The following is a 13,917-nucleotide window of genomic DNA, read 5'->3' as shown; positions in this document are numbered from 1 at the left end:
GTAAGGTGACTGGACTGGTCCACTCCCTGGCCGTCACAGACCCCAGTCAGAACGCCGTAATTTCCTGGCTTTTCCTAAAGCTGCAGCAGGTGTCCGACATACGGGGCGCCTATCAGCAGCGATCAGCTGCTCTTTGGCGCCCCCCCTTTCCCCACCACCTAGTTGCGCCCGGGGCACATGCCCCGCCTGCCCCCCCTAGCTACGCCCATGACGGGCACCCTCAGTTCCAGCAGATGTGCTATGTCCCTTCCCTTCCTAGTTCCTATATACTAGGGCCCTGAAACTGAAGTAATGTTTCCCTCCACCTGCACATTGGAATGCTTTTTCATCACCACATTACTAGTGCCATAACTTTATTTTATTTTTCGTTTGATGGAGCAGTGTGAGGGCTTTTTTGCAAGACCAGTTGTAGATTTTATTGGTACTATTTTGGGACACTTACGACTCTTTGATCACTTTTCATTTCATTTTTTGGAAGAAGACAATTACCAAAAACAAGAAATTCTGAAATTGTTTTTTATTGGGGTTTTTCAGCATTCACCATGCACCATAAATTACATGTTAACTTTATTCTGCGTGTCAATACATTTATGGTGATACCAAATTTACATATTGTTTTTCATGTATTGCAGATTTTGCACAATAAAATCACTTTTTTCTAAATAAAATAATTTGTTTTTTGTGTCGCCATATTCTAAGACCCATAACTTTTTTATTTTTGCATGGACAAAGCTGTGACGGGGTTTTGTTTTTGCAGGATGGGCTGTCATGTTTATTGGTATTATTTTGGGGTGAATGTGACTTTTTGATCACTTTTTATTCCATTTTTTAAGAGGAGATGTGACCTAAACCTAGCGATTCTGGCATTTATCTTCATAACTTTTTTTTACGACGTTCACGGTGCGGATTCAATTTCACAATAGTTTTATAGTTTGGGTCGTTACGGACGCGACAACACCAATTATGTCTATTTTTTTTTTTTGTATTTGTTTTTCCCAATAATAATAATAATAATAATAATAATCTTGATATGGGGAAAAAAGGCAATTTAGTTATTTTTTAAGTTAAAACTATTATTTTTTTGTTTATTTTTAATTTTTCTTAACTTCTTTTTAACTTTTTTTTTTTTGTCCCACTAGGGCATTATACTTAGTGGGAAGTTACTATGGGGGCATGATACTGTGTGGGTGGGCCCCTTGGGGGCAAGATATTGTGGGGAGGCACTATGCAGGCATTAAACTGTGTGGGCTGAACTGGTTGAGTATGGACAGGAATTGGGCAGGGATAATGCGGGGTTAGAGGCATGGATCAACGTAAAACAAAATTGTGTGCATGAGTTGTTCCTCTATCTATACGTGAAAGTTGGGAGGTATGCATAAAGGAATTCAATCCAATGCGTCATATACAATAAGTAATAACAATATGACTGAAAAGAGTTAGTGCTGTAGCTGAGCTAAGGCATTTGCTTCCATACCTGTCATCGCACTAGAGCATTACCCCTTTCAAATATATCTTGTGGAGTTGAATATAGGGGGCGATTCACTGCTTTCCATAAGTTCAATATATTTCTCTAACAAATTGAAAATAGTGACCTGATTGTTTGCTAAATACAATATCACTATTGTTTTGCATTAATGTTCACCCTATATGGTTTTTGATAATAATTTTGGCGACAGGATATTCCACAGGAACTTCCACAGGAAATTACAAATATTTTGCCTTAGTTGGACGACTCAGTCACTTCTGTTCTGACCCATTATGTCTGTTCTGACATCGGTGAACTGTTGATCCCCTGCTTCTGAAAGAATGCAAATTATAAAAGGAACTAGCATCCAAGTTATACAGGTTACGGTGTTTGCTAAAAAAAAACTGGATTTTACAAACTATTTTGTATTTATATAAAGTGACATTGAGTTTTTTTGTTTACAGGTGACAGAAATTTAAGTGCCAATATAAGAACTCTTCATTTATAGTTGTAGTAATAACAAATGCTTTATCTGAATATACATTTTCTTCACTGTGTGTAAAATGCCATACATTTGTCTGTAAGTATTTATATTCCGTTTGTTTTCAACTTTAGGCAATAGTCGCTACAGGAATTTCATATGGCGTTAACCTGGAGGAAACTTATAATGCTGCCATTGTGAAGAATGTTCCAAGTGGGTAAGTAAAATGTAGATCTAAGTATTTACACTGCAGATTTATTTCTAATTCCAAAATCAGTTACTGTTTCTTCAAAACACATAACAGTAGAAGGTGTAGTTGAGTGTATCATCAGAAAATGACATATTATTTAAAACCGGTTTTTGTTATACACATGCGCTCCTCAACCTTGAATTTGCAACACCATGAAGGGCAAGCTGTAAGGTTTTGCAAATCGAGGAAGTAGCAGGTGTCGCTAATGATCAAATTTTCAAGCACGTAGCTCAAATCTGTGGCATGTTGGAGAGGCATAAAGGTCAATTTGAAAGCAACGTTTTTTTAGCCACATGAAACCTCAAAAATCGGATCAAGTGGTGTGGGGTGATGGTGCAATGCATCTGTTCATCGACGTGCCAGTTATCGCCACTTGTCTCAAACTGAGAGTGACAGAAAACTTGAACTGAGAGATCTTAGTTTATGACTCTGGCAGATTGCTACGGGCCTAGGCCTAGATGTCATCTCTGTTCAACGTTGCATGTCCCGGAGGTTGGGAGAACAACAATGAATGGGAATGACAGCAAGAGGTGCGCGTAGTCGAACCTCTGCACGGACAGATCACCTAAATGTAAGAATTGCACGTAGTAATCCATTGTGTACTGCAAGTGAAATTGGACGTCACATCCCAAGCCTAGGACGGCAACCAGTGTCAACACAAACCATCAGAAGGCGTTTGCACAATATTGGGCTACAAGCCAGATATCTAGCTACAGGTGTTCCATTGACCACACACCACCGCTCTCAAAGTCTGTCATGGTGCACAGCAAGACGGCAGTGGAGGCTGGAATGGAGGTCTATCCTCTTCAGCGATGAGTTCCGTTATTGTCTTGGACGCAATCATAGCCAGAGATTCGTCTGGAGACCAGGTGGGCAATGCCATGAAGAAGCCTTCACAAGGGAACGTCACATCGGTCCTACTCCCGGGATTATGGTGTGGGGCGGCATAATGTACAGTGAACGGACCCCTCTAGTCTTCATTTCAGGTACACTAACACCTCGGCATTACATTAATAATAATAATAATCTTTATTTATATAGCGCCAACATATTACGCAGCACTTTACAATTTAGAGGGGACATGAAACAAACAATATCAGACATTACATAGTGACAAAGTTCATTTACAATTCAAACCTGGGGAGTGAGGACCCTGCTCGCAAGAGCTTACAATCTATGAGGACATAAGGGAGACACAAAGTGTAATAGTGTTTGTTCTGTACAATGGTCCGGCCATTTTTATACACATGCGGTGGTAACATAAAGCTGCATGAGCCGGTCACCAGCCAGTATCCGTGTATGACGGACATGAAGAGAAGGAGTGTGAGGGAATCTTATTCTGATGACTAATCTAAAAGGAGGGCCATGGAAAGGAGTCAGATTAGGGAATGTTATAGGCCTGTCTAAATAGATGTGTTTTCAGGGCACGTTTAAAACTGTGGATATTGGGAATTAATCGGATTGTCTGGGGTAGCGCATTCCAGAGGACGGGTGCAGCACAAGAAAAATCTTGGAGACGGGAGTGGGAGGTTCGGATTATGGAGGATTTTAATCTAAGGTCGTTGGCAGAACGTAGAGCCCGAGTAGGGTGGTAGACAGAGATGAGGAAGGAGATGTAAGGAGGTGCAGCACTGTGGAAAGCTTTGTGGGTGAGAGTAATAAGTTTGAATTTTATTCGGAAGGGGATGGGCAACCAGTGCAGTGACTGGCACAGATTAGAGGCGTTGGTGTAGCGGTTGGTCGTTGAACCAGTGGTAAGGCATTTCTCCAAAGTGTCCCAGAAGCCGTTCTTCAACAGCACAACACCTGGCCGCATGTTGCTCGTGCTACTGTGAGAAGCCTGAATGACCTAAACGTGCTATAATGGCCTGCAGCAACTCTGGACTTGTCTTCCATCAAGCACATCTGGGACGTCACTGGTCGGCAATTGCAAATGGAGCTGCCAGCAGCCAATCTTGATGATTTGCGTGCCCCAGTGGCATAACATTACTCAGACAAACATTAATAGCCTTTTTGATAGCATGCCCAAGCACGTAAGTGTGCATATTTCTGTGCGTGGCGCTCATACTTGATACTTAATAAATCAATATGTTTGGAATACTTTGTTTCCATTTTTTTTATCATTTGCTTATCATTAACATGTCTATCGATCCTATGATTTCCACAATTCCAAAACTTTTCCTTCTTGGTGTAGCAATTTCAATGCTGAGGAGTGTATTTTTATTTTTAGTGGTGCCTTTTTTTTAATGTGACTATAAACATCAAAACAAATCTTGAAATATTAATTTTTTTTATACATGCTGATATTTCCAGGCCCCTGTAGCTCACCTGTCAGCTTTGCTGTATATACAGTCACAGGATGATGAGAATCATCTCATTAGCGTTAGAGGGTGGGCAAGTTAATAACAGGTCTATTGTATTACCGAAAGCCTAGATAAAGCAGAATAGCAACACTATACATGATATACAAATAAGGCTCTGTATGCATCTTCCCTAGTCTCTGCGGGAGGGGCTCTATTCTCTCCCTTCTAGGACACTGCAAAAATACATGAGATTTCTCTGTCAGTTGAATCCCAATAATTTCAGCTGAAGCACACACATCCTGCTGTATTAACTACACAGGAAGTACAGGAAGGTACAGTTTGTCTCGAATATGGCCTTCCCCAGGAAAGGTTTTACAAATAAAAAATAACATAGCTACAACACTTTAAAAAAAGCATGAACACATGTATATATTTTAATCTAATTTCATCTAAAGGAAACTAAAATTAAATGCATGACACAATTCAATTTACCCAGCTGTGCTCCTTCAACAGGAAAAGGACAACATAACCAAAAAGAAAGGTATAGTAGTGATCACCCGCCAAATACAAGTAATTTATATATTTAAAAAAATTGTTTTGTTAGAAGGGTTGATCAAAAGAAGTAAATTCAGTATATGTTTGCCTGCATCCAAACTAAATAACCAAACCAAAAACGAACAAAAGATGCAAAACACAATTGTAATGTATCAAATATAAAATGTATCAATTTTATTGAAAATACTAAAATATAACATGTAAAAGGTCCACAGACACACTAAAAGAAAGACGCACATCAAAAACTCCTGCACATGGAGTAATACACAATATCTGTATGGGTCAGAGGAAGGGGTATAGCATACAAATGCAGATGGAGTATAGCATACAAATACAGAAGAAATGTGTAAATTAATATAGAAGTACATATTCAATAATAGTCTGTATTATGAACTAGTGACCATACTGTCCCATAAGTTATGTCACTAAGTGGTTAAAATACACTTAAGGCACCTGAGTTATGCACCAACTATATTTACTTGAGACATACAGTAAAGTGCAAAAGTTTTAGGCAGTTGTGAAAAATGCTGCAAAGTAAGAATGTTTTCAAAAATAGAAGTGTTAATAGTATTTTTTATCAATTACAAATTGAAGGAACAGAAGAGAAATTCTCGATTAAATCAATATTTGGTGTGACCACCATTTGCCTTCAAAACAGCATCAATTCTTCTAGGTACACTTCCACAAAGTCATGGATTTTGTGGGGTTATAATCAGGTGTATGATTAACCAATTGTACCAAACAGATGATAATGATCATCATTTTCATATGTAGGTTGAAACACAGTCATTAACTGTTACAGAAACAGGTGTTTAGGAGGCTTAAAACTGGGGAGGACCAGCCAAACACTGTTTCAAAGGTGAGGTTGTGGAAGACTTTTTCATGTCACAGGTCCACCATGGTAAGACTGAGCACAGCAAGGTCTCTCCCAGACAAAGATTTCAAAGCAAACTGGGGTTTCAAGATCTGCGCTTTAAGCTCTTTTGAAGAAGCACAAAGAAACGGGCAAGGTTGAGGATCATAGACATAATGGTTGGCCAAGGAAACTTAGTGCAGGAGATTAAAGACACATCATGCTTTCTTCCCTTCTAAATCGGAAGATATCTAGCTGTGCCATCAGCTCAGAACGGTCAGAAACCAGTGGAACCCACATACACCCATCTACTATTTGAAGAAGTCTGGCCAAAAGTGGTCTTCATTGAAGAATTGCGGCCAAAAAAGCCATACTTTCGACGTGGAAACAAGGGGAAGCAACTCAACTATGCACGAAAACATTGGAACTGGGGTGCAGAAAAATGGCAGCAGGTGCTCTGGACTGGTGAGTCAAAATGTGAAATATTTGGCTGTAATAGAAGGCAGTTTGTTTGCTTTTTAACCCTTTCACGCTCAGCGGCGTAATAATCCGTCGCGCTAACTGTATCGTTAGCGCTCAGCGACGGACTATTACGTTGCGGGAGTAACGGCCATTTCGGCCGTCCTCCCGACACATGCAGGAGCTGTGACAGCTGCTGTCTCGTACAGCAGCTGCCGCAGCTCCTTCAGCGGGGACCGATCGCTGTGTCCCCGCTGATTAACCCCTTAAAAGCCGTGTTCAATAGTGATCACAGCTTTTTAGGGGTTAAGCTACAATCGCCAGCCTGCTACACGATAGCGGCTGGCGATGGTAACGATGGCAACCGGACACCAAACAATGGCGTCCGGCTATGCCATCGACGGAAGCCTAGTGGGTCCTGACAAAGCCAGGACCCACTATGCTTGCTGTCAGTGAGTAGCTGACAACTCTAATACACTGCACTACGCATGTGGGACAAAGTAATAAAGTAAAAAAAAAGATGTGTAAAAATAAGAAAATAAAAGTTTTAAAAATAATAAAAGTAAAAATCCCCCCTTTTCCCTTATCAGTCCTTTATTATTAATAAAAATATATAAACAAACAAATAAACTATATATAATTGGTATCGCCGCGTCCGTAACGGCCTGAACTACAAAATTATTTCGTTATTTATTCCGCGTGGTGAACGCCGTAAAAGAAAATAATAATAAACCGTACCAGAATCACAATTGTTTGGTCACTTCACATCCCAAAAAATGGAATAAAAAGAGATCAAAAAGTCGCATGTACCTAAAAATGGTACTGATCGAAACTACAGTTCGCTACGCAAAAAGTAAGTCCTCGCACGGCTTTATTAATAGAAAAATAAAAAAGTTATGGCTCTAAGAATAAGGGAACACAAAAAGTTAATGATTTTTTACAAAACTTATTTTATTGTGCAAACGCCATAAGACATAAAAAAACGATAAACATATGGTATCGCCATAATCGTATCGCCCCACAGAATAAAGTGAATATGTCATTTATAGCGCACGGTGAACGCTGTAAAAAAAATTGAATAAAAAAACAATAGTAGAATTGCGGTTTTTTAGTCACCACGCCACTTAAAAAAAGAATAAAAACTCATCAAAAAGCCGCATGCACCCCAAGAAAACTACAATGAATTCCTCAAGGGGTCTACTTTCCAAAATGGGGTCACTTTTGGGGGTTTTCCACTGTTTTGGCACCACAAGACCTCTTCAAACCGGACATGGTGCCTAATAAAAAGGAGGGCTCAAAATCCACTAGGTGCTCATTTGCTTCGGAAGGCCGGTGCTTCAGTCCATTACCGCACTAGGGCCACATGTGGGATATTTCTCAAAACTGCAGAATCTGGGCAATAAGTATTGAGTTGCGTTTCTCTGATAAAACCTTTTGTGTTATAAAAAAAATGGTATAAAGAGGATTTTCTGACCCAAAAAAATATGTAAATTTCACCTCTACTTTGCTTTAAATTCCTGTGAAACACCTAAAGGGTTCATAAACTTTCTATATGCTGTTGTGAATACTTTGAGGGGTCTAGTTTCTAAAATGGGGTGTTTGATAGGGGTTTGTAATATATGGGCCCCTCAAAGCAACTTCATAACTGAACTGGAACCTAAAAAAATTAATAAATTAGGCAATACTTTGCTTCTTACATTATACTGATAATGAGCCGTGCCCACCCTGAGATGAAACCAGTTTTGACCGTTTGTATAAACGGAGACCCCTATTAGACAGTTTCAGTGCCCGGTTTTCACAATCATACACCCCGAGAAGTGTATTTCTATTGATGAGTTCTTGGTAGATTTTAAAGGAAGGGTTCAATTCCGCGAGTACCTGCCGGGTAAGAGGGCGAGGTATGGCGTGAAGATGTATAAGCTGTGCGAGAGTGCATCAGGCTATACCTACAGATTTAGGATATATAAAGGGAAGGACACCAGTATTCAGCCCCCAGTATGCCCCCCCCTTATTGGGAGTTAACGCAAAAATTGTGTGGGATTTAGTGCACCCACTGCTGGACCGGGGTTACCACCTCTACCTGGATCATTTTAATACCAGCGTCCCACTCTTCAACTGCCTCTACCTGGATGATTTTTATACCAGCGTCCCACTCTTCAACTGCCTCGCTTCCAGAAGTCATGCGACACTGCTAGAAGAAATCTGAGAGGCCTCCCTAAGACTCTGCTTGGGCAAACAAGAAGGGGTGAGAGCAGGGCACATTCTAGCAGCAACATATTGTGTGTCAAGTACAAAACAAGAGAGATGTCACACCAGTACCCATGTACCAGTACAGAGACCCCCAAACCAGACTGCATCCTGGACTACAATAGGTACATGGGAGGGGTGGAATTGTCAGCTCAAGTCCTGAAGCCCTACAGCGCCATGCGGTGTGGTATAAGAAGCTGGACGTGCACATCATACCGATGGCTTTGTACAATGTGTACGTGCTACATCGATGTACAGGCCAGGCAGGAACTTTCCTGGAATTTCAAGAGGTGATTATCAAGAACCTAATCTTTAGGGACCAAGAAGGGGGACACCCAGTACTTCTGGAAGCGGGTCCACACGCATCGTACCAGGGCAATACTTTCCAGGAGAAGTTCCCCAAACTGGCAAGAAGGGAAAAAGTCAAAAGAGGTGCAAAGTCTGCTATAAGAGGGGGATAAGGGAGGACACAATATACCAATGTGATGCGTGTCCCGAAAAAACAGAGCTCTGTATGAAAGTGTTTTAAAATTTATCATACATCCCTTGGTTTATAATTTACCCCAATTTTACTTACTCTGATGTACTCTGCACAGCTTATCCCCCTCATCTTTCCCTTCTGAGCCCTGCTGTGTGCCCAGGCAGCTGATAACAGCCACATTGAGGGTATTGCCATACCCGTGAGAACCCACGTTACAGTTTATGGGGTGTATGTCTCCGGTCAAAATGCTCACTACACCTCTAGATGAATGCCTTAAGGGTGTAGTTTTAAAATGGGGTCACTTCTTTCGAGTTTCAACTGTACTGGTACCTCAGGGGCTCCTGCATACATGACTTCGCACCAGAAAATCCCCAGTAGGCCAAATGGTGGTCCTTTCACGACAAATAGGGTATTGCTGCAATCAGGACAAATTGTGCAACAGAATGGGGTATTTTATTTCTTGTGAGAATAAGACATTTTCAGCCAAAACTACATATTATTGGAAAAAATTAATTTTGTTTTAATTCCCAGCCCAATTCAAATAAGTTCTGTGAAAAAACTATGGGGTCAAAATGGTCACAACACACATAAATGAATTCCTTGAGGGGTGTAGTTTCCAAAATGGGGTCACTTCTGGTGGGTTTCCATTGCTTTGATACCTCTGGGGCTCTGCAAATGCGACATGGCACCCGAAAACCAATCCAGCAAAATCTGGACTCCAAAGAACAAATAGCGCTCCTTTCCTTCTGAGACCTCCCATGGGCCCAAACGGCAGTTTATCAACACAAATGGGGTATTGCCGCACTCAGGACAAATTGGGCAACAAAATGTAGTATTTTATTTCTTGTGAAAATTAGAATTTTTGAGCTAAAACGACATATTATTGGAAAAAATATATTTTTTTTTAATTCCCAGCCCAATTCAAATAAGTTCTGTGAAGAAACTATGGTGTCTAAATGGTCACATTACCCATAAATGAATTCCTTGAGGGGTGCAGTTTCCAAAATGGGGTCACTTCTGGTGGGTTTCTATTGCTTTGATATCTCTGGGGTTCTGCAAATGCGACATGGCACCCAATAACCAATCCAGCAAAATCTGCACTTCAAAGAACACACAGCGCTCCTTCCCTTCTGAGGCCTCCCATGGGCCTAAACGGCAGTTTATCGCCACAAATGGGGTATTGCTGCACTCAGGAGAAATTGGGCAACAAAATGGGGTATTTTGTTCCCTGTGAAAATAAGAAATTTTGATAAAAAATTACATCTTATTGGAAAAAATGAAATTTATTTCATTTCACAGCCCAATTCAAATAGGTGCTGTGAAAAAACTGTGCGGTCAAAATTGTAACAACAACCATATTTGAATTCCTTGAGGGGTGTAGTTTCCAAAATGGGGTCACTTCTGGTGGGTTTCCATTGCTTTGATACCTATGGGGCTCTGCAAATGCGACATGGCACCCGAAAACCAATCCAGCAAAATCTGGATTCCAACAAACACATAGCCTCCTTTCCTTCTGAGCCCTCCCATGGGCCCAAACGGCAGTTTATTACCACAAATGGGGTATTGCCGCACTCAGGACAAATTGGGCAACAAAATGGGGTATTTTGTTCCTTGTGAAAATAAGAAATTTTGATAAAAAATGACATCTTATTGGAAAAAATGAAATTTTTTTAATTTCACAGCCCAATTCAAATAGGTGCTGTGAAAAAACTGTGGGGTCAAAATGGTAACAACAACCATAAATGAATTCCTTGATGGGTGCAGTTTCCAAAATGGGGTCACTATTGGGGGATTCCTACTGTTTTGGCACCTCAACACCTCTTCAAACCTGGCATGCTGCTTAAAATATATTCTAATAAAAAAGAGGCCTCAAAATGCACTAGGTGCTTCTTTGCTTCTAGGGCTTGAGTTTTAGTCCACGAGCACACTAGAGCCACATGTGGGACATTTCTAAAAACTGCAGAATCTGGACAATACATATTTAGTAGTATTTCTGTGGTAAAACCTTCTGTGTTACAGATTATTTTTTTTATAAAATTGAAATTCAGCAAGAAAAATGAAATTTGCAAATTTCACCTCCACTTTGCTTTAATTCTTGTGAAATGCCTAAAGGGTTAAAAAAACTTTCTAAATGCTATTTTGAATACCTTGAGGGGTCTAGTTTTTAAAATGGGGTGTTTTATCAGGGTTTCTAATACATAGGTCCCTCAAAGCCACTTCAGAACTGAACAGGTACCTTAAAAAAAAGGCTTTTGAAATTTTCTTAAAAATATGAGAAATTGCTGTTTATATTCTAAGCCTTGTAACGTCCAAGAAAAATAAAAGAATGTTCACAAAACGATGCCAATCTAAAGTAGAGATATGGGAAATGTGAACTAGTAACTATTTTGGGTGGTATAACCGTCTGTTTTACAAGCAGATGCATTTAAATTCTGAAAAATGCTATATTTCAACATTTTCTCTAAATTTTGCAATTTTTCACCAATAAACACTGAATATATCGACCAAATTTTACCACGAACATGAAGCCCAATGTGTCATGTGAAAACAATCTCAGAATCGCTTGGATAGGTTTAAGCATTCTGACGTTATTACCACATAAATTGAAATATGTCAGATTTGAAAAATGGGCTTTGAGCCTTAAGGCCAAAACTAGGCTGCGTCCTTAAGGGGTTAAACAAATGGAGTTGGGGATTTGGTCAGGATTAAAAGTCTCCTCAATGCTGAGAAATACAGACAAATACTAATCTATCGTGCAATACCATCAGGGAGGCATCAGATTGGCTCCAAAATTAATTCTGCCGCAGGACAACAACCCCAAACATACTGCCAATGTCATTAAGAACTATCTTCAGCATAAAGCAGAACAAGGTGCCCTGGACGTGAAGATATGGCCCACAGAGCCCTGATCTCAACATCATCAAGTACATGAAGAGACAGAAAGATTTGAGGAAGCCTACATCCATAGAAGATCTGTGGTTAGTTCTCCAAGATGTTTGAATCAACCCTCCTGCTAAGTACCTTCAAAAATTGTGAGCAAGTGCACCTAGAAGAATGTATGCTGTATTGAAGGCAAAGGGTGGTCACACCAAATATTGATTTGATTTAGATTTCCTTCTGATTATTCACTTTGTATTTTGCTAATTGATAAAAAATAACTAATAACAAATCTACTTTTGAAAGCACTTACATTTGCAGCATTTTTTCCACAACTGCCTAAAACTTTTGCACAGATTACAATAAAATGCAATAAAAAAGTGACATTTTTAGGAGCGTTTTTCTAAATTTTAATGTGACTGTTAGGAGTTTAAGATGGCAACTATGAAAATACCCATAATTGTGGTCCTCTTGAAGGAGTGTTCCCATCAGATACATTTATGACATATCCACAGGATATGTCATGAATGTCAGATAGATGCAGGTCCCACCTCTGGGACCCGCACCTATCTCTAGAAAGGGGCCCCCTAAACCCTGTTCTACCACTCTGTGTTGTGGCTGAGGCATGTAATTCCCGGCCATGAATTACGGAAACAGAGCTGCTTGCTGAGCTATGCTGTTTCCGTAAGTCCCATAGAACTGAATGGCAGTTACGGAAGCAGCGTAACATGCGAGCTACGCTGTTTCCGTAAATGCCATTCACTACTATGGGAGTTACGGAGCTACGCTGTTAACGTAATTCATGGTCGGAAATCACACTTTCAGCCACAACACAAAGCAGTAGAACAGGGTTTAGGGGGCCCCGTTCTAGAGATAGGTGCGGGTCCCAGAGGTCATGTTTTTATGTGTCACGCTATGTAGCCTATTGTTATAGAGCAGGTAATTGCATTTTGAAGCAGGACCAATTCAGGTGTGATTCAGTACATTTAAGCACGTCCACAAGACTGTAATATTTGATTTGATTAGTACAGTATTCAATTCAACTAATGTCTGAAAATTATTTTGTGTTTGGAAATATAGCTTCATACCACCTGTGGCACCAGACGTCAGTCTCTTTTCGCAGATGATAGTTCCAGCTTTCTCCATTGGGATTTTGGCATATGCCCTTGCTGTTTCTTTGGGAAAAGTTTATGCCACAAAGTATAATTATGAGCTTGATGGAAATCAGGTAGAGTATAATGCAATTGTCTGTAGCTATTTACTAAGAGAGAAATCATTACAACTACTACATAGCAAGTTCAAGAACATTACAATGACACACCAGTAACCCATGCTATTAAACATATAAATATGTTTAGAACATATACATAAATATATATTTAAGTCATGGGAGCATAATCTAAAAATAAAAAAGTTGTGTGGAAAAATATTTTACAATACTTTGTGTTATTTACAGGAATTCATTGCATTTGGCATCAGTAATATATTCAGTGGTTGCTTCTCTTGCTTTTGTGCCTCTACCGCCTTGTCTCGTACTGCTGTGCAAGAAAGTACTGGAGGAAAAACCCAGGTGAGAATACAAAAACATAGTGATTAGTGATAGCAGGAAGACTCGTATCACACCATGTCAGAGATGTGCTGTTGGCATATACTCCAAAAGATATTACACAGCTCCAACTGCGTTAAAAAGCACAGTCAACTGTATACAAAAGCGATATACAGCACGGTATACCATTTTTAATGGCAGTCAATGGCAGTCTGTAAATGAACGTAAACCCCAAAATACACATCTAGATAGGGGTTGTTGGTTGTCATCTTATGACATTGTTTTCCAATCTGGTACTGGGAAAAGTGTGTATTTGCATGTAAAAAAATCTTAAAATATATTAGTCTAGTGCAATAAATAAAGGCTAGCCAATCTGGTCTGATCCCTCAGTAGAGTTGTT

The 13,917-nt window shown here is 39.9% G+C and overlaps 1 protein-coding gene across 1 annotated transcript in view; it reads left to right on the top strand.

Annotated features, from left to right (window-relative positions):
- The window catches only part of LOC142750410 (pendrin-like), a 110,165-nt gene that overhangs the window by 33,153 nt on the left and 63,095 nt on the right, over positions 1-13,917 (top strand). Inside the window, exons 7-9 of the mRNA XM_075859412.1 lie at positions 2,081-2,163; positions 13,052-13,199; positions 13,428-13,541. Of these exons, the coding sequence (XP_075715527.1) occupies positions 2,081-2,163; positions 13,052-13,199; positions 13,428-13,541 (345 nt within the window). The remainder of the gene's footprint in view (positions 1-2,080; positions 2,164-13,051; positions 13,200-13,427; positions 13,542-13,917) is intronic.

This window comes from Rhinoderma darwinii, chromosome 3 (assembly GCF_050947455.1).
Source record: "Rhinoderma darwinii isolate aRhiDar2 chromosome 3, aRhiDar2.hap1, whole genome shotgun sequence".
Taxonomy (NCBI): Eukaryota; Metazoa; Chordata; class Amphibia; order Anura; family Rhinodermatidae; genus Rhinoderma; species Rhinoderma darwinii.
Note: the sequence above shows the minus strand (reverse complement) of the source record. Positions and strands in the feature narration are given on the sequence as shown.